Source organism: Rattus norvegicus, chromosome 4 (assembly GCF_036323735.1).
Source record: "Rattus norvegicus strain BN/NHsdMcwi chromosome 4, GRCr8, whole genome shotgun sequence".
NCBI lineage: Eukaryota > Metazoa > Chordata > Mammalia > Rodentia > Muridae > Rattus > Rattus norvegicus.
Genome location: NC_086022.1, coordinates 156,208,055 through 156,235,538, shown reverse-complemented (window position 1 = coordinate 156,235,538; position 27,484 = coordinate 156,208,055). Strand labels below are relative to the sequence as shown.

The 27,484-nt window shown below is 46.4% G+C and overlaps 1 protein-coding gene across 8 annotated transcripts in view; it reads right to left on the bottom strand.

Moving 5' to 3' along the window:
- Nucleotides 1–24,158, bottom strand: part of Slc6a13 (solute carrier family 6 member 13) — a 37,111-nt gene extending 12,953 nt beyond the window's left edge. Inside the window, exons 1-6 of one of the 8 annotated variants that reach the window (XM_006237219.4) lie at nt 24,036–24,072; nt 22,814–22,932; nt 21,371–21,577; nt 6,451–6,585; nt 2,797–2,955; nt 343–427 (exon numbers count right to left, since the gene is read on the bottom strand). In XM_006237219.4, coding sequence (XP_006237281.2) covers nt 343–427; nt 2,797–2,955; nt 6,451–6,585; nt 21,371–21,572 — 581 coding nt within the window. In that variant the 5' untranslated portion in view covers nt 21,573–21,577; nt 22,814–22,932; nt 24,036–24,072. 8 annotated transcript variants of the gene reach the window in all.
- Nucleotides 24,159–27,484: the final 3,326 nt, after the last annotated feature.

The window sequence follows — 27,484 nt, the reverse complement described above, 5'->3', positions numbered from 1 at the left end:
TGCTTGGAGTGTTCACCGAGCATGGGGGAGGGATGCAGACATAAACTTTCTCATCCATCTGAGATGTCAGGGACCAAGATGCCTTGGGTGAATGACATTTGGGGATCAGGTCTAGATGAGATGTAACACTTTCAGCCACAGGGGAGGGTGCTCAGGTACTCACTACGTATACATACGCTCTCTAATATAAGAGTTACAAAGCTCATCTGAGAACAGTCCTGCATTAACCATAGTAAAGGTACCACAGAACTAAATCACACAGGGGCTGCCCAGGGAAATCCTCTTCCCAGGCCCTTCTTTAGAATACACAGCCACATCCAAAAGGAGAAGGGCCTCACTTACTCCCAGAACTCGATGACAGGGGATGTGGCATTCTCAGAAGTCACATTCAGGGAATTGTTGGTTTTCTGGAACTCCACACAGTTTTCTACCCATGAGCCCCAGGGAAGGAAGAAAGAAAAGGTTCATCAGTCAACACTGGGCATGGCCAAAGAGAACAGAAGCAAAACAAGGTGTCTGGAAGGCCCTGGGCTAGAATCCTGTGAACCACACATCTCTCGAGCAGCAGCCCTCCCCCACCCACCTCACCTCTCACACACTCCCTCTGTGGATTTCCCACCCTTTGTCTGCAGAGCATCATTAAAGTGTGGTCCAACAGCGCTCAAGAAGAAGCTCTGTGTGCCGGGTGTCGGGGGGCAGGGGGGGTGCCAGGTATTGGCTATGTGGCCTTGGGTGTGGGACAATTTGACACCTAACCATCCCTTCCCTGATCACTAGAAAATAGATATTAGTATGAGGGAATAATGGAATAGTAAGTAAGGCTCTCTGTCACCTGCGCGCCACTTTGGAATGTTACAGAATGTTGGCACTCTTGTTAATGTTTTGTCAACAAGGTAATCTTGGTGACTATGAAGACACTTTGGGGACCAGCAAGACCGCTCAGTGAGCAAAGGTGCTCACCACCAAGCTTGACAAGGTATATTACCTCTTTCTGTATTCCTGGCTACATTGTCCACAGTATGTGTGCTGCCTGGTTTTGCATCAACTTGACACAAGCTAGAGTCATTAGAGAGGGAGGAAGGAACTGGAATTGAGAATATGCCTCCAAAGATCAGGTTTGTAGGTTACCCTACAGAGCATTCTCTTAACTAGTGATTGACAGAAGAGACCCCAGCCCGTTGTGGGTGGTACCATCCTGGGCTATAACCCTGATTCTGAGGTCTATAAGAAGGCAGACAGAAAGTCATGAGGGGCAAGCCAGTAGGCAGCACCCCTCCATGGCTTCTGCATCAGCTCCTACCTCTAGCTTTCTCCCCTGTTTGAGTTCCTGTCCCGACGTCCTTCAGTGATGAATAGCTGTGTGGAAGCACAAACCCTTCCCTCCCCAGGTTGCTTTTAATTGTGGTGTTTCATCACGGCCATAGTAAACCTAAGACAGTGTGTCTCTTGCTGTAAGACAGCTCCAGGACGGTAGGGCTCTTTGCTTTCTAGGAGACACGGACTTTAGGTTTAGAGCTATATTCCCAAGCCCTGGACATTTCCTTGAAATCTTATAAGGTGAGCAGTCAGCTTGTGCTAGGAGAAAGCACCTTTTCTGCCTCACTGCCTTTCCAGCTAACTAGAACAACCATATCAGTAAGCACCAAGAAGGAAAGTGCCCATGAGGGCCAAGGGTCAGTGCGAGACCACCAGGACATTTGAGAAGAGCGCATTGCAGTCTTCTGGAGTTGGGAAGCATGCCTCCAAGAATTGGCTTCTCGTTTGACAAAAAAAAATGGTGGAATGCAGGTGGTAACCTAGGAAGTGTGAAGCAAGAGGACACTCACTGATCGTCATGGTGAGCTAGGAAGAACAGGCAGACACCAGGCCCAGAAGGCATCGCCAAAGCCTGCTGAAGCTGGCAAGTCACGGATTCTAACTCCAGTTCAGAGCCAAGTGACTCCTCTGCCCAAGATGGACAAGCACTACACGATACTTGGACAGTGACCGGGGCGCGTAGCAATGAGAAGCAAAGCAGAAGAGTAGCCAGCATGCTCTTCATCTGTGATACCCAGCAGGGGAGCCACAAGCCCATTTGGTGCTTAAAGGTAAAATTCCACAGTTCTGCTCCTCAGACACCGCAGACCCTGGCCATGTGTCAGGTGCTCAATGGCCACAGTCTGCACAGAGAACACGCCTGTCCTCATAGGTTGGGCTACTGAGAAGTCCCGACCCGAACAGCTTTGCTACTATAACAGTTCTCAGTACGCCAGATTTGATAGTAGGCTGCTCGAGTGGCTTTGCAAAGACAGAAGTTAATGGCTATCATAAATTTCCCTGATAATGGGCAAAACAGCTCATGGCCAAGTTGAGCCCAGATAGTTTACAAGTTTGAAAAAACTTAAAACCATATCAGATATGAAAAACGAATAAATAAGCTGACATATCAAACAGGCGTGTTTCAGAGGGAAATAAACAAGTGACGGAGCACAGAGGAAGGCAGTTCTCTGTGCAAAGCACACAGATAGAGTGTACTGGGCTTTTGTTTAAGGCCATGACATTTCGCTTGAGAGGCTGGCGACATCTCACATTTTGAGGGAGTATTGGATGAGGAAGCCAGGGCCTTGCCTTCACACCAAACACGTGTCATATCACAGAACTCCATCTCAGCCCCTTATCCTTCTTCATGATCTGTTTGGCTGATTCCTGGTTTAAAATGTGAGCTAGAGATTAGATGCCCGGGATACAGTGCACTCTCCCTCCTGGTTAGCAGATCAAGGTGGGAGAAGGAAGTGGGCTCTTCAGCAACGAGCTTACCTGTATTCCACTCGTGGCTGCAGCTACCCCAGGGGAGGTCAGTGGTGAAGCTGCTGAAGAGGTAGAAGAGGGCCCAGGCCAGGACAACGATGTAGTAGACATTGAGAAGGCTGACGATCATCTGTGAGGCATAGCCGATGCCTGGAGAGGGGACTGAAGCTTTGGGCCAGGACAGTGCAAAAATTCTCACACACCACCCATGCCTATGCAGGAAGGGACTTGCTTGACACTTTCAGGGCCCATAGCAAGAAGCGTTAGGCCTAGCCTCCCGGCCAAAGGAGTAGAGTTTCTAAGTTCTGAGGTCTCCTAGGTTGACCCAGCACTTTTTTCTTGTCTTCTGCTGCTAAACTTTGATATTTATGAGGTTCTGAGTTATCTTTCAAATACCTAAGATCAGAGCTAGGTGTCGTAGACATAGCTGTAATCTCAGCCCTCAGGACACAGAGGTAGTTGGATTGCCACAAGTTCAAACTCAGCCTGGTCTACACAGTACTACACAGTAAGGCCCTGTCTCAAAAAGAGGTGAGACTAACTCTACCACGGCAATAGTTCATGTCTCCAGAGCTAAACTGACATTCTCTGAAATGCAAAGACAAGAGGAGAGATGAAGGTCGGGCCTTGCAGCATGAGAACCTCCAGAAGCCATGGTTCTTTAAAAAAAAAAAAAAAAAAAAGGCCAGATGTGGTGGCATGTGCTTCTGATCCCACATCTGGGGAGGCGCAGACTGGCAGATGTTTAGGACTCTCTGGACAACCAGACTGGCCTATTTGAAAAGTCCTAGGCTAGGGAGATACTCTGTCTCAAAAAAGGAGTGGACAATGCCTAAAGAAAAACACCTAACGTTGACCTCTGGCCTATACACACACAAAACACACACACACACACACACACACACACCACACACACACACACACACACCACACACACACACATGCAGGCACACAAACACACACCACACACACACCACACACACACACACACACCACACACACACACACACACACACACACACACACACCACACACACACACATGCAGGCACACAAACACACACCACACACACACACCACACACACACACACACCACACACACACACACCACACACACACACACACACACCACACACACACACACCACACACACACACACACACACACACACACACACACACACAGACACACACACGCAGGCACACAAACACAAAACCACAAAAGCAAAGACCGGCGATGCACACAGAACAAGTACAAATACTGAATAAACATCTTTAAAATAGTCTCTAACATAATCTCTTAAAATAACCTCTAACAGCTACCAGAGTGTGAGGTGTGAGACAACCCAGTAAAGTACCATTTTGTAACTACGACTTTGGTGATTTTTTTAAGATAGGGTCTCAGATAGTCAAGGGGGTCTCAGACTTGCTAGATAGTCCAGGTTGGTCTTTCACTCCCAGTCTCCTGCTTCAGCATTCTCAGTGCTGGCATTGCAGAAGTTTGCCCCACACGGGTGAAGTTTGTTTGTTTGTTTGTTTGTTTGTTTGTTTGTTTGATCGATTGAATTGGTTGATTGATTGATGATTGATTTTCGCAAGTGTTGTAACTCAGTGGTCTCTACACTTGTTTAGAGATTAGGATGTTCTACAGGGCTAGGGATATAGTTCAGTGGTAAGACATGTAGAAGGCTCTGGGTTCAGTTCTGAGCACCACAGGAATTGGGCGGGGGAGGGGATGGTTTGTTTAAAAAAGGAAGAGAATTTTCAAAAACTTTAAAAGAGAAAGAGGCTATTAATGTCTTGTGTCAGTGAGTTAACACTTCCACAGGACAATCTAATGAACCAACTCAAGAATTTCCAACTTGCCTGGCATGATAGCTCATGCCTTTAATCCCAGCACTTGGGTGACAGAGATGGGCGGATCTTGTGAGTTCGAAGCCAGCCTGTCCAAAGTAAGTTCTAGGATGGCCAGAGCTACACAGAGAAACCCTCAATGGAGAGAGAGAGAGAGAGAGAGAGAGAGAGAGAGAAAGAGAGAGAGAGAGAGAGAAAGAGAGAGAGAGAGAGAGAGAGAGGAATAAGGTGGGGGGGGATTCACCAACATGGTATTTATTTGATCTAATGATCCTACTCCAGGAATTTGTCCCTAAACAAATAACTTCAAAGCAGGAGGGAGTTATCTAAATAGACAGAGGTGCTCGCAGAACATGAAAGTTTTATGAGTGATTGAAAATGAGCACAGTGCCTCATGCAGAGAGCTTCTAAATTATGATGTATTCACTCAATGGAAGTTTACAAACCATCAAGTGATCACCGTGCAGAAAATGGAAAACAAGACAAACCGAAAAGCAGACCCTAAATCATGGATATTGCTTAACACTGTGCTACAAGCACCACAGAAAGGATAAATAGAGAAATGAAGCCCTCCGCAAACTAGAGGCAACCCAAATATCGCTTAATGAATAAGTCTGAACAGATGTACATCAGTGCTGTGGACCACTACCCACCCACCGAGGAGAAGACTAACACACAAGATGGCCTGGATGGATGGACGGACGGACTGGTGGACAGACAGACGGACAGATGAATGGATGCAAAGGAGCTCACACCGAGTGAGAAACCCACTCACAGAAATGCTTCAGACAGTCATTAAATGGTGTTCTCAGAATGACAGAAATAGAAAAGAGAATAGGGTTTGCCAGAACGGAGGCGGGAAAGGTGAGTGTGGCCATAGGATGGGGATCGGCCACCATGGGGCTCTTGGTGGTGGTAATGGTGGTGGTGGCCAAAGAAATCCACCTGTGGTAAGGTTAGAACCACACACCCTGAACAGGAGGTGGTTAGAAGTCACAGAAACTCGAGTAAGTTCCATGGATGACCCCAGTGTCAATTTCTGGGTTTTGCTACTGTGTCTTGTAGTTCTTAAGCAAAGCCACTACTGGGGGAACTGGATGGAGGCCCACGGGACTTCCCTGTACTATCTTATAACTCCCTGTGAACCTACACTTATCTCAAAACAAAAGCATAAATTAAAATCTTATCTATAAAGAGATAAGGTATGAAGTGAAGCAGTCTAAATTTTAAAGTTATGTCAAGGCAATAGAATAACTGATGGAATGTCCTTCTCATTTAAAATTCTCTTTGAAGGGGCCGGAGAGGTGGCTCCGCCCTGCTCTTCTGGGTTCCTTTCCCTCAGGGACCCACATGGCAGCTCACAACTGCCTGCAGCTCCAGTTCTAGGGGAAAATCCAACCCCTCAGCTAAACATACATGCAGGTGAAACACCAGTGCACATAAAACCCTTTTTAAAAAAATTTTTTTAAATAAAATGAAATTCACATTTAAAATGTTTTCGAGTTGATTAAATATGTTTTGTTCAAACAACATCGCAGTTATATATTTAAAGCACAGACAGTCAGAGAGCACTGCACTCTGCCCATTTAATCCAAAGCCTTTGCCTTGCTCGATCCTTTTTCTTCATTCCACTTGTTGGACGGAGAAACCACCCTAGTCTGCAGCTCACAGAAGAAATGGAGATAAAAATGGAGACTCCCAGCCCTGTTTTAATCTCTGAACTTTTGCTCGCTCCTTGCTTGCCCTAAATAAGGTTGGTTCCAAGCTCTAGCTCATGACCCTGGAATTGGACACGGAGTTGGTTACTCACCCTCGAAGATGGGACAGATTTTCCTCCAGGCTGTGATGCCTCCCTGGTTGGTGTACTGGCCAAGCGCTGTCTCCAGGAAGAAGACAGGAATGCCACAGGTAAATAGGAAGATGAGGTAGGGAATAAAGAAGGCACCTGTGGGTAGAAAATTGGATGCCCATTACCTGGCAATCTTCTCTTCGTGACCCACCTCCTTTTCCGTACCGTCCCACTCTGCGGGTCAGAATCTTAGAGGCAGGAGCCATGCAAGTGGCAGGTGACACTGTGTAGTTATCTGTTACCACAGCGGGGATCAAGAGGTGACAAATTATGTGGGAGCTGTGCGGGTCCACGCTTTGCCTCCGCTGTGCAGTTTGATCACTGCCTGCCAGGTCTACTCCCCACTGAGCATCGATTACTACCTAAGTGACATGTCACTTGTGGAAAGAGTAGGGAGACCATTGAATGATAAATACCAGGACTTCTCAACACAGACCAGAATTCCTTATTCTCTTCAAAGAAATCATTATACTAATTTCAGACTTTTTATTAAAGGCAAGTTTTGAGATAAGGTCTTGCCATGTAGCTCAGGCTATTCCAAGGTCATAATGCCCCTCCTACAGCTTTCCAAGTGCTGGGGTTATAAACAAGGCCCTTTATCAAGCTAAAATCAATTGCTTTGGTAATCATTCTGACTCTTTCCTCCCTAATCCTTGGCTAAGGAAAGACTATGGGTGTCAGACAAGCTGGTATTTCCTGTGCATGGCCCTCCAGCTACTGCCAAAGTTGACAGGAAAATTCACAGTAAACAGTAACCAGAAAGGGAAGGTCACAAAGACAGAGACCTAGAACTTTCTATCTGAGAAACAGGACAGAGGAATGACCTAAGGTGAGAGAAAGACCCATTCAAACGAGATTGAGCATACGCAGGGCGGTTTGGCCCTCCACTGGAAAGAACCATTTCAAAAGATTAAAAATAATGATGCTCATACAGTGCCTGACCCCACTCGCCATACCAGAGCTGTGGACACTCTCCTGATGATAGTGTATGTATTCCTCGTCCCTGGGGAATAGTCAGCCCTGCACCAGAGACAGCTCCAGAGGCACCTAACAAAAGAAAGGGGAAGAAACCCAACCCAAGGCACATCACAGTCGTGTTACTTAAACTTTGGGGGATGGAGGACTCTGGGGACCTTAAAAGTAACCAGAGGAGGACATGACACATACATACAGAAGAGTGAAGATAAGGCTAACATCAAGTTAATCCTTGGAAACAAGGCAAGCAAGCCAGAGGGCAGCAAATGTGCTATGGTAATGAGGAGAACAAGCTGTCAACCTGGACTTCTATGCCCAGAAAAAGATTGCTCAGGAATGAAAATGAAGTGAAAGCCTCGTGAGTCGTGAAAAGAACGAATCTGTCAGCAGCAAGATCCCGCAGCTGTGAACGCAGGCATCACCATGCCTGTGGAGTTTATTAGATTATACTAATTAATTCAAATGACTATCAACCTCTTAACAATCCAGAGGAAAACTTTCCAAACAATGTCTACCTTAACATTCCACAAATTAGATTTCAGTGCAAAGAATATTTTCAAGAGTAAAGATAACATCGTAACAAAGAGGTCAGTTCATCAAGAGGACACAATATCAGAGGGAAAATATAGGATTTTAAGACTCGTACATAAAGTAGTATGATATCCTTTGAGAATAAAATTTCATGACTTAAAGACATACACTACAAGAAAAGTTAAAAGGACTCTTCCTGCAGAGGGAATGAGAAAGCCACACATATCCACAATATAAATATATATAAAGCAATATATATCCACAAAGGAGTTAGAACTCCAGAGAGAGGGGCTCCATTGGCAAACGTAGGCATCGCTTTCTCAAGCCAGGCAGTGGTGGCACATGCCTTCGGTCCTAGCACTCGGGAGGCAGAGGCAGGTGGATCTGTGAGTTTGAGGCCAGCCTCTTCTACACTGTGAGTTCCAGGAAGCCAGAGATACACAGAGGAAATCCTGTCTTCAAAACAAAACAAAGAATTGCCTCCTCCTTATTAAACCCCTTTTTCATAATTTTTAATTCACATTATTCCTTACTAAACTCTTAAAAATACAACTAGGCTGGGCAATATGGTGCACCTTTTAGTCCCAACACTCGAGAAGCAGAGTCGGGCGGATGTTTGAGTTCAAGGTCAGCCTGTTCTACCTAGTGAGTTCCAGGCCAACAACGGCTACCTATTAAAACCCTATCTCCTCATCCTGATTCAAAAAAACCGAAAAGATACAATTGACTTAATTGCCTCCCAAATATTTATGTGTCTATTAACATGGATTAATAAGTATGCCTCTCATTCTTCATCAGAGAAGTGTCTCTTTGCAGTGGACAGAGACTCAAAACTGGTCAGATTGGTGAGGCTAAGGGAGTGTTGAGTCCTCATCCCTGAATGTGACATATCTAACAAGCCCTACACCACCAAAGGTTCAGGAAACATCATGGAAGAGGGGCGGAAAGTCTGTAAGAGCCTAGGGATGGGGCAAGGTACTGAAGATCAGTGTCTTCTGGACATGATGCCATCATGGAATTCATGAACTCACTGCAGCTGTGATCAGCTCCACATGACTGAGGCTGTCGATATCCCATCATGCATAGGAAAGACCTTCCTGAGGCCCCACCCCCTCCCTGAAGGTCTATGGACAGTTTTTGGTTATGGGGAGTGAGCGTTACTTTCTTCAATGCTGTGGCACTGACACGTTACTCATGTTCCAATAGCTAACCCCGTGTCCGTGTTCACAAGGATGATCACCGCTAAACTAAGTCAAACTAGGTGAGTTGGAGACCCACCTGATCTACAGAGTGAGTCCTAGGACAACCAAGGCTACACAGAGAAACCCTGCCTCAAAAACACACAAAAAAAATTTTAAAAGAATGTTAAAAGTATGTATAATAAATGGAAAAATAAAATGTATAGCAAAAGTATAATATTCATCAAGAAAAATAGGGGATTATAAGACTGTTATATAGAAAGTAGTGCAATATCCTTTGAAAATAAGCTTTGATGAATTAAAGAGACAGACTACAATGTCTAAACTAACACAATAGAAAGCTACGATTAGTAAGCCATCAAAGGAACAATGCAAATGGTGGAGTAATACTTAAAATATCCAATTACTATAACACAAGGCAGATGAAGAAAGGAGAAACAAGGACCTAATAGGACAGTTATAAAGTGTCAATAAGTTATATTTTTAACCTACCTTATGATTAGTTGTATTAAATGTAAATGCTCTAAATAATGATTAAAAGACTCAGACTTTTAAGTTGGCTTTAAAAGAAACTAGTAAAATTCATATATATGCTGCTTAAAGGAAGTGCACTTGAGGTTTTAGAAAAAAATGAGGATATTATAAGTTAAAGCATAGAAAAATATATGTCACCTTAGTATTTCCTGAAAGAAAGTAGGAATCTTGTTTGGTTTGGTTTGGTTTGGTTTGGTTTGGTTTGGTTTGGTTTGGTTTGGTTTGGTTTGAGACAGGGTCTAAGCATGTAGACCAGGCTGTCCCAAAACTCACAGTCTTCCTACCTCAGAATGTGTGAAGTACAATGTTGTGATTATAGGCACGCATCACCGCACCTAAGGAATGTTTATCCATTTATGCTAGTTAATTTTAATGGCTATCAATGTCTAAAAAGTATCAGAGAAAACCTTACAAAAGAATACCTATTGTAACATCACACAAATTAGACCTTAGAGCAAAGAATATTTTCAAGGGTAAAGATAATTTCAAGGTCAATTCATCAAGAATTAACTTCATATTCACTATAAAATAGAGCTTTTAAAATCCATGAAGCAAAACTAATAATCCCATAAAGAAAAGTACATAGATTTCTAGTTAAAGTTAAAATGCTTACTATTCTCTCAGTCATTTAAAGAGCAAACTGAAAAGGAATAAGGACATAAAATATTTGAAAACCATAAGCCAGCTCCATTTATAACACTTATAGGACATCCTAGCAACAACAGAAGAGTATGCATTATTTTCTGACATATATAGAATGTTTACCAAGATGAGTCATGCACTAGCCCACAGAGAAATCTTAATAAGAAAAAAGCTCATCTAGGCAGATGTATTCCTGACTAGATTAAAAACCAATAAAAGGAAAACATTAGAAAACCCCTATATTTGTTTTTTTTTTAATTCTTCTAAATTATCTGTAGGAAACCAAAAGAAAAATTAGAAAGTTTCACAAGTAGAATGAAATAAGATACAATAGACTCAAATCTGTATTCTGTTAAAGCAATCATTGGAGTTTCTACTCCAAGGGCACTAAATGTCTATTATCATAACAAGAAAACAGAACACAAATCAATAACTTCAGCTTCCTCCTTAATAAATGAGAAATAAGAGTCGACGGAGCCCAAACTAAATCAAAGTGGAAAACCAGAAAGCGTGGGAGAAAGTCAACCAAACCAGAAGCTGCCTTCTTGAGGCAATGAAATCAATAGACTTCCAGAGACGTGAATTACCAACACGGGGACTGGAGCACTGGCTCAGTGGGTTAAAGTACTAATTGCACAAGCCAAGGAGCCCGAGTTCAGTACCCGGAGCCCACATTCAAACTGCTAGGTCCAGCAGGGCACTTGTGTAACCCGAGCACTTCTGCAGTGAGCTTGGAGTCGGGAACAGGAGGACAGCTCTCAGGGCAACCAGTCCAAGTAAGCAGGGCAGCAGCAGAAACACAAGACCCTGCCTCAACCATGTGGACAGCAAGCGCCTATTCCCAAAGGTTGTCCTCTGACATGTGCATGCTCATCACAGCAGGCATACACATGCATGGATGCACACACATTGCACATGTAACACATATGTGACACACATGCACATGTGCACACACACACGGAATACAAAATTAAATGAGTCAGGTTTTTGAAAGTTACCAATATGACAAGTGGGTATGTCAGCACAAGTTCTACAAATATGAAAAAAGCGGTAACAAAAATACATGAACCGTATGCTGAGAACTACAGAAACACAGAGAAAATGGGCAAATTCCTCAAAAAGCACAGGCTCTTGCAGCTGACTCAAGAAGGACAGTGTAAGCGGCCTTTAACTACTAAAAAAAGATTGAACTATTTTTTATTAAAAATCTTCTCCATAAGGCAACCTCTAGGTCTAATGGCTACATTGGTAAATTCTCTGAGTGCCTAAGAAAAAAATCATACCAGTTCTACATAAACTTCTATTGTGTGGAGGGGGGATGGGGAGTTTATTTAAGATAAGGTTTCTCTGTGTAGCCCTGGCTGTCCTAGAACTTGCTCTGTTGACCAGGCTGGTCTTGAACGCGTGCCTCTGCCTCCCAAGAGCTGGGATTAAAGGTGTGCACCACCACCCAGCTGAAACTTCTGACACAACATTGACAAAGAAGGAAGCTGCCAAACTTGCTATATGAAGCCTGCACTTTGTGACAACAAAATCAGAACCAAAACACCAAAGAAAAAACAAATGTTGAGGCTTTCTAAAGTTATTTTAATTTTGGGGGGGGCATGTACATTGTATGTGCATGAGTGTGTGTACACATGTATATGTGTGCACGTGTGTGTGTAAACCAGAGAACAGCCTCAACTGTTATTCCTCACACATACACTTTTTTTCCTTTGACACGAGTCCCTCACTGGCCTGGAACTCACCAAGTACGCTAGGCTGGCCCCAGGGAGGCATCCACCTGGCTGGCACTGAAATCACAAGCACCCATCATCGTGGTCATATTTCTTTGTGGGCTCAACCTAAGTCCTCATACCTGCAAAGCAAGCTCTCTACCACCTGGGCTGTCCCTGGGCTCCCTAAAGGGGATTTAAGAGCCAGGAATGAAGTACTGAAAAGAAAACTACAGCTGAACCTCAAAACAATTATTCTGTGTGGAAAAAAAGGTGCATAGCTCTTGATTCCCCTTACATAGAAAATTTCTTAAAAGCAGAAGAATTCACAGTGGCAAGGCAGGGCCATGTGACTATACAGGGACACAGCGAGAGAAGGGGTTACCAGGAGCCCGGAGAAAGTTTCTGAGGGTGAATGTATGTTCATTAGCTGGACACTGGAGTTACTTTTGTGGCTGTGTCAAAAGCTGTAATTTATACATCTTAAATATGACCATCAACTGAAAGTTCATGGGAATGGATCTTTAGTTTGTAGCATTTTTACACAATTTAGCAATTTAACCCAATTTAACAATTTAACACAATTGAGGCACTAAACTGAAGGAATACTCAATTGCCCTGAAGGCCAAGGAATAAAGACTGAAGAGTTCAGCATAAAAGATCCAGGGCCTGATGGGAAACTCCAGAGGAGAGAGAACCCAGTAGCCGATGTGAAGAGTTATAGGGAAAGCCCCAGTTATTTGAGAACGTTGACAGTCCGGTTCAAGCTTCCATATCTATGCTGCCTGCTCTTTCCCAACAGACCGAGCCAATGTTTAACCACAGGCCCATGGTCAGTTTTGCCCCTCAGCACATGAGCAAAGTCCACACTCGCCAGGAGAAGTTTAGAAGGTGCCGGTGATCGGAGGCTGATCGAGAGAGACCTGAGCACAGCCGAGGGAGTCCTGAGGGCCATTGCCCCTTCCATGAATAAAAGAAGGAGTCAGGGCCTAGCAGAGAGACATGCTTTTAATATCAGCACCTGGGAGGCTGAGGAAGGCAGATTATAAGCATAAAGCTAACCTGGGCTACAAAGTGAGACCCTATAGAAACAAGAAGAGACATGGGGGGAGAAAGTTACCCACACCTTCACTCATCCACGTGAATGTCCCTCAAAATTCCAAACTGTGCTGCCCACTTCCCATGAGGTAGGAGGGACAGCAAAAAGAGTCTTGCAGCTAGCCACCCTCTCAAAAGGACCGTGCTCTATGGTGTCACCCGTGATGATCCAGCTACTTTTGGAAGACACAAAGAACTATATTCTACCTTAGCAACAGAAGTCAGCGTGCACATAAAAAAGGTTTACACTGTAATAAATGCTAGCCAGACCAAAGTGGGCAGGGAGTAACTCACTAACAAGATTGCCGCGTGCTTCCCAAAATAACTATGTCTCTAAGTAAACTGCTTCTGACAAAAGACCCGAGATAGACCCAGCAATCCTGAGCAAAGAAATAACGCTAGCTGTATCGCCATGCCTGATTTCAAGCTGTAGTACAGAGCCTCGGTTATAAGAAGAACAGTATGGCCCTGGTACGAAGTGAAAGAGAAAACAGAACTGGTTATAAACCCAGGTAGCTACAACCACCTGGGTTTTTGACAAGCCAAAAGTACACATTGTAGAAACGACAGCTTTCTTCAACAACTGGAGCTGGATAGACACATGCAGAAGAATGAAGCTAGACCTCTGTCTCTCCCTGCTCAAACATCAACCCCAATGGATCAAAGGCCTTAATATAAGACCTAAAACTGGGGAGCTGTTGGAGAAAAAAGTAGGGGGCACAACGAAAGGTGTAGGGACAGGCAAGAACCCAGTAAAGGAAGCCAACAATTGACAATGGCCCCTCACAAAACTAAATAGTGACTGACTGCACAGCCCGGGAAACTGTTACCTGGGTGAAGAAGCGAGAGAAAGGTATTTGCTAACAATATATCTGACTGAGGATTAACATTAGAAAATGCAAAGAACTAAAGAACAAGAAATCAAACAACGTGGTCAATAAGTTACAATGAAGCGAGCAGACAGTTCTCCAGGTAGGAAACACAATAAACAATAAACATGCAAGAGAATGTTCAACTTCACTAGCCGTCAAGGAGATGCAAGTCAAAAGCACATTGGGACCCCACGTCACCCCACAGTCATTGAGGACATAAATAACAACAAATGCTGGTGAGGATGAGGACAAACGGAACCTTACACGCTGCTAGTTCAGTCACGGTGGAAATCAGTGTGGAGACGCCTCCCAAACGCTGTCTATCATAATAGCTCTGTCTCAGCTCTGCTTCTCCTAAGTATCAACCAAAAGACACCAAGGGAGCTCATCACAGAGGCACTTACACATCGGCCTTACTGCAACTCTGCTCAGAGCTAAATTACAGAAGAAGCATATACATGTATATATGTGTGTGTGTGTGTGCGCGCGCGTGTGTGATGGAAATTTTTTCAGCTGTAAGCAAGAACATAATTCTGTGGTTTGCAGGGAAGCAATGCAATTGGAGATGATCATGTTAAGTGAACTAAGCTAGGTTTGGAAGAATATGTGTTGTTTTTCTCTCATTCATATTACATTTTAAACACAGACACATAACATCATGTGTGTATATGTATTTATATACACCTGCATGCGTGTGATATGAAAGCAGGGGAATGAAAGAGTCTAATGAGAGCTAAGGGGTTATAGAACATGTCTTAGTGGAACGTGTGTCATGTGCAGGGGATGAAACGTGTCATGTGCAGTGGATGGAGCATGTATCATGTGAAATGGATGGAGCATGTATCATGTGCAGTGGATGGAGCATGTACCATGTGCAGTGGGTGGAGCATGTATCATGTACAGTGGATGGAGCATGTACCATGTGCAGTGGATGGAGCATGTATCATGTGCAGTGGATGGAGAATGTACCATGTGCAGTGGGTGGAGCATGTATCATGTACAGTGGATGGAGCATGTATCATGTACAGTGGATGGAGCATGTACCATGTGCAGTGGATGGAGCATGTACCATGTGCAGTGGATGGAGCATGTATCATGTGCAGTGGGTGGAGCATGTACCATGTGCATTGAACGCACACAGTGGCACTGTTAAAAACATAAAACTTAGGGAGTGAGGAGAAGTGGCTTCTCAGTTGCTTTCTTCCTTTGTAGCTACAAATGGCACACTGGCTAGCGGTTTCCTCTGGCCCAGTTCACACTGGTCTCCCGGGGCTGCTCTCTTCTTATGCCTACAGCTGGCACTGTTTGCTTCTGCCTTCCCTCCAGCATGCCACTCCCAAGGGGTCCACCTTTGGTGTGCCATACTGCAGCCTCACCTGAAGACGCCAGCCTTGGCACCAGAGAGATCCCAGCTGAGAGCTCAGGTCAGAGGCGCCCAGGACGTGGGTGTGTGAAGGCTGAGGGTTAGAGCAAACTTGGAGAAGGGGAAGGAGAAGGGGAGCACCTGTCCTGTATTTGATGGTCTTCAGCTGTGTGGATGCAAGACTCCAGCTGACAGCAACTCAGACTTAAGACTTAAATGAAAGAGATTGACAGAGTTGAAATCAAGGGGCAAGTTACTAAAATTCTCCTAGCCAAATGAAATGGCATTACCGAGATCTTCTACCCTTTCCACCTGTCCCACCATACCTCTTGAAATGACCTGAGACCCTTTATGCCCTTGCCTGAGGCCCGTGCTGGACCGGCCTCAGGAGAAAGCTTTCTTTATTTTCTCTCCAGGGAGCTGAGGATGAAGGGTTGGAAAAATAGTTTAATCTTAGAACCTCAGCAAGTTCTCCAGCTCAGGGACCAGTGCCACAGTTGCCGGACATGTGGGCATGGTCCTTCTCCGGGTGCTGGGCTGGCTTACTTCCGCCCAGGGAGGAGGATGCTGAGAGCAGAGGTGTGCTGTCCTTGCTGGTCTTCAGCAACATCTGTCTGTGTGGTTTCCAATGCTTTGCCTGTCTCCCTGGTTTGCTTTAATCCACTCCCATCAGGGTTTGGTCTAGTACTCCGCTGCAATCACCATGACTCCCTGTTGTGGGCCAGTGATTGCTCACCCATCACCCTCTCAGCCCTGTCAAAGCCTCTGCTCGGTTTGCTCTCATGCATCCTCAGCTGCCTTCCAAATGCCCTGGTTTTTGACCTGTGTCTCTGCTGCTCCTTGTCCCATGTGCAGGTTCTCTCTCTCTCTCTCTCTCTCTCTCTCTCTCTCTCTCTCTCTCTCTCTCTCTGTCTTTCTCTCTCCCCCTCTCCCTCTCCCTCCCTCCCTCCTTCCTTCCTTCCCTCCCTCCCTCCCCCTCTCCATTCCTCTCTCTGTCTGTCTGTCTGTCTGTCTGTCTGTCTGTCTGTCTGTCTTTCTCTTTCTCTTCTGAAACAGAAAGCTATGTGGCCCAGACCAGTCTTGAGCCCACAATCCTCCTGCCTCAGCCTCCAGAGATGATAGACACAAACGTCATCCTAGGCATTCTCTCTCTCTCTCTCTCTCTCTCTCTCTCTCTCTCTCTCTCTCTCTCTCTCTTCAAAATGTTAGTAACAGCTAAGTATGTATTTCCAACCAGATCTTTCACAGACTCCAAACTCACATATTGCACTGTCCAGGTCAGCATTCCCCAAATTCAATCACTCCTTTCTGTCTTAAAACTCTCAGCCTTTCATGTCTCAGGAAAAGCAACTCTTTTCAGGTTAAAAGTCTCAGGCTGCTTAGGCAGGGAGTTGGCAACAAGAACTATGTCAAGGACTCAGATTCCAATGATCTTACACAGAGACTCCAGACAGGTGTGCTGGGGGTTGAGAAATCCATTCTGCTGGCACCAGGGTCCAGAGGGTTGGCGAGGCCTCATCTGAAGGCCTGTGTCCCGAAACACTTTGGATCACACATCTGGGGAGAGTCAGTAGTTTGGGGAGGAGGGACTAGTCTTGGATACTTTTCTGCTGTTGTGATCAAATTCCCTGACAGAAGTAACAAGTAAGGAAGGGTTTATTCTGGCATACGCTTCAATGCAGTCCATCCTGGTGGGGAAGCCAAGCCAGCAGGACCTAAGGCAGCTGGTCACCTTGCATCCACAGTCAGGGAGAAGAAAGGGATGGCTGCCCACATTACACATTTTCTCCTTTTTATACTGCCTAGGACCCTACCCCAAAGAGTGGGACCCCCCCACATACACATTAGGATGGATTGTCCCACCTCAATTAAACCAAACTAGCCAAGATAGTCCCCACAGTCATGCTCGGAAGCCTATCTTATCTAAAGTTCGTATTACATTTATTTTGTGTGTATGTCTCTATGCGTGGGTGTGTTGGCCCCACGGTGCACACGTGGAGGTAAAAGGACAGCTTTGTAGAGGTCAGAGGGATTGAACTCAAGTCATCAGGCTTGGCACCTGGTGCCTTTCCCCAATGCTGAGCCATCTCAACAGTCCCAGACCTGATCTAAGTAATCTCAAATGGGTGTCCGGGAGGTCTGCTTCCTAAATGATTCCAGAACCTGTAAAATCAACAATCAACCCTAACCATCTTAAAACTCAGAGGTGGATCCAGAGTTCTTAGCTCTAGAGCTGGTCTGTCCCTAGTAGGCAGCTCTGAACACAACAGCCAGTGAGAGTATCCTCAGTTTAAGATTCGCCATTTCTGCTCCAAACCCTGCCTGCCTTCTTTGTGACTAAAGGGTAAAGCTACTAGCATTGTACAGTAGCCAGCAAGGCCACATCGGGTTTGCACCTGTACTGTGTAGCTCCAAATCTCTACATGCCCTCCTTCGGGGAGAAGAGACGATCACAAGACTTGGGAAGTTTAAGACACTTATGGAATCAGGAGGCTCCTCTCCGAGCCAGTAAAACAGCAGGCGAATACTGAGAAAAGAAAGTCTCTGGCGGGGCTGTCTTTGAGGTGTACAGGGAGCTTTGCCCGTGCTGGGGAGGGCGCTTTAGTGATGCAGCTGCCTGAGTCACCTCTGCCCCTGTAAGCAAGCAAGCTGGGCTCGGGTGGAGTCTTTTCTTGGGACGCTGTTGGTGCCCTGTCTATGGTGAACAGATGTTGGGTTTTGTCTCATCAGCAAAAGGCATAGACAATGGCTTCCCTTTGGTCTTCTCTGATTACTGCATCTTCTAGCTATGCAGCCTGCACTGAGCTTGTAGACCACATTCCCACTCTTCCCAAACAGCCAGGTGGGCTCTTGCTCAGGACTATTTCACCTTTGTTTCCTCTCCCTGTAGCATTTTTACCTCAGTGACCACATGACCACCCCATCACTTCCGGTCAGCCTTTACTCCAATATTCTCAATGAAGCCCACCTTGATTCTCCTCCCCTAAAACAGCCACAAGCTGACACCCACTCTCCTAATTCCCTTTACTGGGGGTTTCTTGTTCTTTCCCATAGTACTTGGTAACTTCTGATAATTTTGGTACATTTCGTTATCTGTTCCCTTCCTCCGGAGTTCAAGACCCGTGAGGACAGGGCATGGGGTTGGGTGTATTTACAAATGTATTCCAGGCACTTAGAACAACGTGCAGGGCGCCCAGTGTTTGTTGCTGAATGGCATAGAGTCAAAGCTCCCTTGTCTGTGTGCCAACACAAGTGACAGCCTGGCAACCCTAGAGAGCCTGGGTGGTGACACTGTCACTGGGCCACAGGTCTTAGATGATAACAGGAAGGGTTTTGTCTAGGTGACTGAGGTGGGCGCCCCTCCTAACCATCTCTCTGGGAATGCCATTCACAGCTTCCGAGTCCCGAGGACTTTGGCGCTCTCTTAGCTCCCCTGACTTTTTTTTTTTTCTTTTTTCTTTTTTTCGGAGCTGGGGACCGAACCCAAGGCCTTGCGCTTGCTAGGCAAGCACTCTACCACTGAGCTAAATACCCAACCCCAGCTCCCCTGACTTTTAGCTTGAGTCTTCAACTGTTTTGCCAGTTCTTCCTTGATCTATCTCAGCTCCTCCCTGCTGTGGAACTTGCTTTGAGTGAGGTCTGCCAAGTGTGAAAGCTGAAACCAAAGAAGACATCACTGAGCTTCGAGGAGATGCCTCACGCTTGGCACTGTCACCGCACTAGTGCATTAGTGATCCAACATCTCTCGCCCTACCTTCGCCCCTGCCCTTCCCGACCCCAAACACAGGCGTGAGTGTGTGAAGCTATGGACTTACAGAAAGAGTCCAGAAGCAGGTTGATAGAGCACATTACTAAGCATGATGCTTCCCTGGAGCACCCGGGCATCCTTCCCAGCACAGCAAGAAAAAGAAAAGCGAAGGCTCTGGGTTCCTCATCTGTCTTTGGCAAAGGAGCTTTTCACTAATTCACCCAGTAGCAAACTTGAGCATTAGCCTCTAACTCCAAAGTCCATCAGAACGCCCCTCTGCCCCCACCCCAACCCCGGGCTGCTGTTACTCAGCAAATAGGGAGGTAGCACGCGAAGTCCTCGGCTACAGCAAGGGCCAAAACTGTGGGTGGCAACACCAGATTCAATCTCAGGACCCCTAAAAATATTTCAACCGCCACATGAAGTCAGAGGCTCTGTCCAAGGGAAAGAAGTCTCGGCAGCCGTACCCAGGACCCACAGGGGAAACCAAAGGCTTAGGGCTTTCCTGTGTGCGTTTCTAAGGTGAAGACTCGATAAATTGCCTCAAGGTCCTGGGGCAAAGCTCAGACCCCAGAGTCGCCGGGCACCGGAAGCTGCGTGAGTCCAACATCGCCAGCTGCGCTGCCGCCACTCCCCTTTACTGACGCCTTTTCACCCTCAGTGGCTCTGAGCTAAGCTTGGAAATCACTGCCTCAACCTTTACCCAATTCCAGAGAGGCTTGGGGAAATCTTCTCGCTCCCTAATCTTTCTGCCGCGTGAGAAGGTAAGCTGGTTACTAGGTTCCGAGTCCGCTGCCCTGTGGGGCTTAGTCTGTTACTTCTGTCTGTGCCCCTGGGCCATCCACCTCTCTCCACCTTGTGCTCTAAAAGCACTCCTCGACAAGCATAGAAGTATCTAGGGCTAGAGAAGAAACAAGAAGACCTCCCTCCTCTCACAGTACAGACTGAGCAAAGTCCTATGATTTCAGGCCACTAGCCAGAATTCCTAGGGAGAAAGGACATATTACCTCATTCCCGTTCCTCTGGGGAAAAATACAAGTTAACTTCCAACCCTGGTCTCCAACATCCACAAACCCAACAAGAAGACACCATGGGTACAGGGCACCTCTCTCTTGGTCTCTCATAATCCCCCCAACCTCCACTCCGGGCTGAGTATGTCCTCTTTCCCAAACCACTTGGACTTTGTGCCTCATCCCTTCCAAACCATTTTGAGAGCTTGATGGATCCAGAGGATATCTGCTCCCCGGCAAGTGGGTAGGTGTGCCCATATTTCTTCCTCTCAGAATCGCCACTGGTGACCTACCTCCAGGCTCTGCATTCCTCTAGCTCAGGATATAGCCTCGTTACAAAAACAGACCCATGACCTCCAATCCTTGGAAGCTTTATCCATCAACAGAACAGAATGGTTTCCTAACCCACAGGTCAACTCTAAGCCCTTTAGTATCTGGGGACTCTGTCCAAGGCTCACCACAGGGGCGTGGAAATTCCCTAAATGTGGATTAGTGCAATTACCCCAGAAGACTGGGAAGGAAAATAAGAAGCTAGCATTTGTGTGTGCCTATGAACACGCACAGAGAGAACAAAGACAGACAGACAGACAGACAGACAGAGACAAAGAAAGACAGACAGAGAGGGAAACTTTTAAAGGAAGGCCATGAAGGTTGAAGATTATAATACTAGTGAGAGTTGGGAAACAGAGGGCATTGGGAATGTCATGGTACCCGCTTGTGGGGGCGTGGGGGGGTGACACAAGGCCAAAGCTGAAGAATCCCAAGATCCCAAGAGAGTTCCGTGTCAGCAGCCGCGTCACTGCAGCTCCCATTCATTAAGCACTTTATCAGTAGTGTTGCCGATCCTTACTAGAACCTTGAAAAACAGGTATTGCTATCTTGATTTACAGGAGCAACCATTGAGACTCTGGGGGCTTCTGGAACTTGACCAAGATCACAGAGTTAAGAGCGGAGGCAGAATCCACGGCCTGATCCAGCTGGATCTGAGCCTGTACTCATGCTTCTAAGGGAGAAAGCCCTAGGGCACCCACACGGGTTGTCTAAGTCTCAATCTCCTGCAGAGTGGCCTCAATGACCTGTCAGGGTCCTTCAACTCCAGCCTTCTATGTATAGGACTTCCCAGAGGGACAGTAAGTGTAGCAGACAGAAGAATTCTCCTTCTTGGGGAGACTGGGGTGGCACAGTGGCTCTCACCTCCCCCGTTCTTGTAGCAGAGATAGGGAAACCTCCAGACGTTGCCTAAGCCAATGATCTCTCCCGCCACTGACAGTACGAACTCCATCTTGTTGGTCCATTGCTCCCGTTCCAAGGTACCATCTTCCTCCACCTTCTCCATGACTGGACACACTGGCTTTGTCTCTCCATTACTGGTCGTTCCCGAGACCCTGTTATCCATCCCACCTGGAAAGCAAGTGCAGTGCTCTGTCACTGGTGGGAAGCCCACAGGGACACCTCCACCCTTCAGAAAATTCCCTGAGAGAATAAATTCCCTGGAAAGGGGTGACTTCCTTCCCTATCCTCTGGCCCGTTTCTCCTTAGCGCCCCTCACTGGCAGAGCTAGAGAGGTGCTCCCAGGGCTGCCTGTTCCCTTCACACTTAGGAGAAAGCATTAACACAGGAGGGTAGACTTTGCTTCCCTGGTGCATGGTCTCTGAACTCACGTACTATGTAGTGGTCTGCACTTCCCCCTTGCTTCTCACAACCAACTGTGACACATTAAAACGCAACTCAATGCCGTGATAGTCTGGGACTACCCAGAGGATGACAGTTGACATACTCTCAAGACCACTGATGTCCCTTGCCGGAATTCCCCTAAAGAAGTAACTGTGGTCGTGGGGAAAGATCTGATAGTAAAGATAATGGTTGTTTATAACAGCAACAAAAAAAAGAAAAGAACATATGTGCTAATAATGAAAGGTGAGGTAATAAGCTGTGGTAGATAAATTATGAGCTTCTATTCAACCGTTAACAACTGTTCCAAGAAGATGTATATTGAAACAAAAGGGTGTTCGTGCCATAGGAGGTGAGATTAATGTGGACGGAATGATCAGGCTTGACAGGTACTTTACAAAAGAGTCACATCCATTGGAAGACTGGGGCATACACCAAGATGTTACTTTCTTAGTGACTGCGCCATAGGGATGTCTTCCTTATCTACGTCTTCGCTGTTTTTATTCAAAGAAGTGTCTGCTGAGGGAGGTTGGATGGAACCCAGAACTGGACCAGGAGAACTGAGCTGTCTAGGAACTCACTCCTCTCTCCACCATTCCTTACATACATGGAAAAAAGTCTCCCTCCCTCCTTCTTTCCCTCCCTCTTTCTCTCCCTCCTTCCCTCCCTAACCTTCCCTCTCTCCCTTCCCCCCTCTCTCCTACCTCCTCCCTTCTTCCCTCCCTTCCTTGTTCCCTTCCTCTCTTTGTCACTAACGGGATCGAAATCTGTACAACCATGACAATGACAGAAAAGGAAGTCCTACCTCAGAAATGCCCTCTCCTAGACTGATATTGAGACTGGGGATAAATTCAGATGTGATTCAAATTTAATAAGCAGCTACTCTGGACTAAGCACTGTACACATGTTTGTTTAATTCCTACGCCAGCCCTGTCACTGTTGAGAAAATGACTGTATACAATATACCTGCAGCCGCTACTCTGTCGAGTCACTGCCGTCACCCGGGTAGTAAATCGTATGGAGACTTGAAGTCACTCTGCAATTCCTGTTCTTTCCGTTCTACCGGATGCGCTTGTGTTCGCTGCCTTGGTTTACCAACACATTTAATGTTAGTGCTTCTAGTGACTCCCTCCTCATTTTACGAAGCGGCCCCATTTGTTTTGGTCTTCATTTTAGCTTTTGTTGTTGTTTGTTTGTTTGTTTGTTTGTTTTTGTTTTGAGACAAGGTCTGTGGCCCAGCTTGTCCAAGAACTTGATATAGAACAGGAACTCAAGGTGATTCCCTGCCTCAGCTCCCTGTGTGCTTAGACTGTGGACCTGAGGCACTGTGGTTGATTTAGAGAGGCCTCTTTGTAGAGAGCTAACCGGGTGGGCTTTCTCCAAACCCCAAAACAGTTCAGATTATGGAACCTTCTCATCAGAAACCCCTCCAAGCCACAGGTGTCCCTTAGTGTCTGCCTGCAACCTTAGGGACCGGAAAAGTGAGCCAAAAAGACATGGAGTGGAAGACACCTCTGATTATTTGACAAGCTGGGGACTGGGATCCAAATTAGCTGAGGACAAGGAGGTGAAAGGCCAACGGTGGGGGGCAGCATTGTTTCTCACCTGACTGAACTGGGCTTCCCAGCCTCATGCTGATCCTGGCCTCCCTTACTAACTAACCATCACAGGGATGTCTTCCTGTGAGGCAAAGCCATCCCTCAGCCCCATCCCCTTCCCAGCAACATAGCAGTAGCCCTCTACCTCTCAGCCCCATGCTTCTCGAGAGCAGTGGGAAGAGCATGGGTTCAGGCAAGCCGGGGTCAGACTGCAGCCAGTCCTAGAAGCCCTGCCTGACCCCTGAAGTTAATGAGTAACACAGCCTTAGTTTGCTGGTCTGTGACAGTGGGAACATTGGCATAGACTCAGCTGTGAGGCTTGAGTGGAGAGATGAGCTCTATATTCACACTTAAACTCAACAATTCTCCTCTCCAATTAGGATTCTCTTCCCCTCCCCCTGTCGCCACCCCCTGTCAGAATGTCAAGAGAATAGCAGAAAATGCTTGCACCTGCACACCCAGGAGCCAACCAAGAGCACTGTCCAGGGGACATCAAAACCCCTATGATTGTAAATCCATGGATCCCACCAGCCTACGTTCTGAAGCCCAGAAAGAGAAAAAAGAGAGAAAGAGTAGAGAATATTCCGAACCTTGGTGAAGTTTCTGCCTGAGGTCCTGTCGGAGAATTCTCCAGGGGGCCAGGGAAGGGGCTGGCTATTTAAAGCGTGGCTGGAGACCGCCCTGTAGTGCTTGTAATCCTAAACTTGACCCGGCCCACATTCCGCCTCCTGCCTTCCCCCTCCCACGTTCTTCCCTCCCCTCGGCCACCAGACAATCTGCACATGAGTGATTCCCTGGCCTGGGGACTGGGGACTGTGTACACCCTGGCAGTTCAGCCAGTTGCTCGTGATTTTGCTGTCTCGCTGTAGCTTGTCTGCCCTTCCCCCTGACACTCTGAGATCTCTGTAAAGGGATCATCCAGTTACCCTTCCCTCCCATAACTCAGGGGCTCCTGAGAATCAGTCTGGTAGTAGGTCCTTGTTTGATGAGGTGCTATTCGGATTAATTTAAAAGTTTATCAACCTTATCGGGTTCCAAATGGCATTCTGGAAGGGACAAGGATTTAGGAAAACAACAGCATATCAAGATTACTGAACTGTCAGTAAAACATCCAACCTGCACACAGGCACACTCCCACCACGAGTGTGCACACACAGTGTTGAAACGCCTGAAAAAGGTTTCTGAGTTAATAGTGGTTGCACTCAGAATGGAACTGGGTTAGGTAGTAAAAGAGATTTTTCTCTTCCTTTTGTAGCTCCAGTGTTGTCTGAATTCTTTGACAATGTGCGAGAACTTTTATTTTTTTTAGCTACAATCAATGAAATGCCAAGGTTTAAAGAAAAAAAAAGTCATCAGGGAAGATTTGGCAACATGAGGCAGACAGCTAGTCACAGGATTTTCTTTCCAGGCAGGGATGACCCAGGGAGGTGGCCGGCTGTTCCTTCAGCTGTGAGTCCCAAGCCTAGAGCGCAGTCTTGGGCCCACCACCTGCTGCATGGCAGTGCAGGGGGAAACTGCATCAGCCTTGGTGCCAGGCAGCACAGGGGCCATGCACTGCATCTGTCTCTTTGGAGCTTGGAGTTTTGAGCAAAGCAATCATCTTCTAAGACCCTCATTCTCACAACTATAAAATGGAGACAATGTTGCTTGCCTTGGAAGATTGCGTGAGATTTCAGGAGAGAATGGATCTCATGATGTAGCCAGTTCACCAATAATAACCCACACTGTTAAAGAATTATTCACTGGGGCTGGGGATTTAGCTCAGTGGTACAGCGCTTACCTAGGAAGCACAAGGCCCTGGGTTCGGTCCCCAGCTCCGGAAAAAAAAAAAAGAACCAAAAAGAATTATTCACAATGAGCTTCGTGGAGACTTCTTTTTTTTTTAATAACAGATTGTATTTTTCTGCTTTTATTTATGTGTGTATGTCTGTGTATGTGTACATCCATTTGGGTAGCCTTGGAGGGTAGAAGAGGGTGTCAGATCCCCTGAAGGTGGGCTTCCAAGCAGATGTGGGCCCACCAGTGGGAGTGCTAGGACTCGAACCCAGGTCCTCTGGAAGGTCAACTAGAGTTCTTAACCACGGAACCATCTCTCCAGCTCCCGGAAATTATTCTTGTGTTTCCGCAGCCCCCCCTTTTCTTCTTTCCTAACCATCCATCTGCCTCACCTTATGGTGTAAAGGAAATGATTAAAAGGGTTTTCAAAGAGAGGCCACAAACTCGTGCTGAGAGCCCAAAGAGATGCAATTGACTTCCTAGCCTTATGCCAAGTGGTACCTACAAGCGGCCTACTATCTGACCTACGAAAAATGAATGTTGAAATTTGTACTCTCCAATTACCAGGTAGGTTATTTGAGACCCAAATCAGTCCCCTAAGAAATCTGGGTACCACATAGCTTTCAGCAGCATTGCCAGGGTCTCTGAGACTTCACACAGGCAATCAGGCAATTTTGTCTGCAGGAAATACTCCGGGAGATCAGAGCGGCCTTGGTGTCAACTTCTGTCGCTCTGGAGTTGCTCTGACAGGAGGGAATGTTGATTCTTCGGTTTTCACATAACTGCTGCTACCCTGCCTTTTTTATTGCTCTTTTATTCCTTTCCAAACGTTTGTGATCCCCGGGTTCTTTCATTTCTGTGCGGTCCTGATTGATACTTTCCCTTCCTCAGCCAAGTGATGAAGAGGGAGTCTGAGAACCATTGGTAGAACCGTCAGCGACTGTCTTCAGACCGCCTGTTCTAGAGTGTCCTATCAATCACAAGGGTCAACCCTTGCTTTCCCAACCCTTGGGTATCCAGGGACAAGACCAAGGATCAGGCACTGTCAGAATGAGTGTTTACAAGTTCTCACTCAGCAGGAGGATTAGAGGAGTCTCTGGGGACTGTTAGCAAGGATAACTGAACAGAATTGGGCGAAGCAAAATGAGCTCATGAAAAAGCGTGGGTAGTGGCTGGCACCAAGGCGACTCTGGGCATATTTAGATGTCAGTGTGTCGTGACACATTCTCCCAGGTATTTTCTGCCTCCACTGGGACCAGAACAGGAACAGAAAAGTCTTCAGAGAAGCTTGGCCTGCTCCCACCTCTGAGTGACAGCGATTCAGCAGAGGGAGCCTCAGACCCTTTCCTGCTCACAAATGGGCAACCTGAACCCTTTTCAAATATGATGCTAGTGGGAAGAAAGGAGCAGGTAAATTTCCTCGAGCAATGCCTGATGTCAGCTCGCTGGGATGGTAACAAAAATAAATGAAGGTAAAGGAAGATTGTGACTGTAGCGTAAACTTCACTCGTGTGTGTGGTAATATAAACAATAAAGTAATCAAGTGGATGGGGGATGAAATACACCTTTTCCCTAAACCAGAATTCCAGTTAGCAAATGCAGAAGGAAAGACAGAAATAGGAAACCACCACTGGATAGAGAACTTTAATAACCTCTGTACCAGTTAAATCTGAATAAAAGTAGGAGGAAGACCAGAATTTTCATAGTTTCTAAGTATCTTCCCCCCAAATATTTATTCACACAAAGGGAAAGATGTTAACTTCATGGTAGAAAGGCCAGGAAGAATAGCTTAGTGGTCAAGTGCAACACCCAGTCGTAGGACATTCTGGTACCATTCACATCCTGAGACGTGTATGAGGAGTCACTCATGCAGGTACAATACACTGCTACTCTTGCCAATAATCCTGAGAGCACAGAACACAGCCCCCCAGCAAAGGACGTTCAGCAAACAACTGTTCTTTATTCCAACGCGTCTGTGTGATTGATGTGGACTCTAGACGGGCATCCCTGTGGGAAACTGCCTAGATCAGGCTCACTCGGTTGGGAGAGCCACCCATGAACGTGAGCTGGAGTCCTGGACTGACACGGACTGAGCACTTCCAGGACCTCCCTCTGCTTCTGAAGTGCACAGGCAAGTGCACGAGGTCAGCTGCCTCAAGCTCCTGCTGTCTTGACCTGCCTGAATAACGGGCTGTCTCCTCTAACCAGGTCAAAAACACACCTTTCCTCAGGTTGCTTTTGTATTTTGCTGCAGCACAGTAAT